Source organism: Elephantulus edwardii, unplaced genomic scaffold, assembly GCF_000299155.1.
Source record: "Elephantulus edwardii isolate Elephantulus edwardi_28Jun2011 unplaced genomic scaffold, EleEdw1.0 scaffold00032, whole genome shotgun sequence".
NCBI classification, from domain to species: Eukaryota; Metazoa; Chordata; class Mammalia; order Macroscelidea; family Macroscelididae; genus Elephantulus; species Elephantulus edwardii.
In genome coordinates, this window is record NW_006399782.1 from 9,971,010 (window position 1) to 9,972,207 (window position 1,198).

The following is a 1,198-nucleotide window of genomic DNA, read 5'->3' on the forward strand; positions in this document are numbered from 1 at the left end:
CCGGCATAATTGCTGTTTTTCTGCCTCAAATCTTTCCTTTTTCATCCAGCTACCTTTTACTGAGATAAAGCCTCCCTACTTTTACATCTTGAGCCTAATCATTGCTTTCCAAGGAAAACCCTATCACATATTTCTGTTGATTTTATCTTCTGTTAGGTTTTTAAAAAAACATAAAAATTCTTTTGTATTATTATCTTATGGTTGTATTTTATGCTTATTTGTGTAGTACTTTTAACATGTCTCTCTAGTGAAACTATAAACCCTTTAAAGATAGATTCTAGACTTTACTTCCCTTTGTTATCCTATTTCCCAAACTTGGAGCTCAACAAATAATAGTTAAATGAATAGAAAGTATTTCTTTTCCACTTTGTGCCATAAGAAGACATTTAATTTCTTCTTTTGTTTTTTCCATGAATTTTGATACTCACTTTGCAATTGGTTTTTATTATGCCTTATGCAGAGAAACTCTTCTCCATGAAAAACAGGGAGTGACTTTAAATTAATGTGACATTATTAAGACATATGTGAAAGTATTTTTAGAGTGACTATATCCATACTTTTGTTTTCAGGGAGATGAGGATCATGTTGTTAGTTTGTGTTATGAAACTATTCAGGACAGCCATTCAGTATTGCTTTTCTGTCCATCAAAAAAATGGTGTGAGAAGCTGGCAGATATCATCGCCCGAGAGTTTTATAATCTACACCATCAAGCTGAGGGTAAGTTACTGATGGAAAGAAAAGTTTTCATATTTAGTACCTTTGCTTGAAGGTAATATTAGTGAACATGTTCGCCAATCATGGCTGTTTGAACATTGCTGTGATCTGCCTACTAGGCACACCTTGAAAAAACTAGGATTTTTTGAGTCCAGTTTTTTCTTTGTCCTTATAGACAATATGTGCATTGTCTAATAATTTTCAGATTGTTACAATACTGAAGTTATGCAATTAGATACTAAAGTTCTTTATCTGGGACCAATTGAGTTTGAACCCCTGAACTGTATGTAAAACTTCACGTATACTCATTTTTCTGGAGGAAAGGACCATAGCTTTATTTTCATCCAAAGGAAAATATGAACTCTTTAAAAAGAAATACACATGCTAATGCAGATATGCACACCTATCTGTGCATATATACATATATATACACTTGCTTATATGTATATTATTCACATATATATTTAAAAATCATCTTTCTTGA

The 1,198-nt window shown here is 32.0% G+C and overlaps 1 protein-coding gene across 1 annotated transcript in view; it reads left to right on the plus strand.

Annotated features, from left to right (window-relative positions):
- The window catches only part of POLQ (polymerase (DNA directed), theta), a 103,404-nt gene that overhangs the window by 22,813 nt on the left and 79,393 nt on the right, over nt 1-1,198 (plus strand). Inside the window, exon 7 of the mRNA XM_006884314.1 lies at nt 570-717. Coding sequence (XP_006884376.1) covers nt 570-717 — 148 coding nt within the window. The remainder of the gene's footprint in view (nt 1-569; nt 718-1,198) is intronic.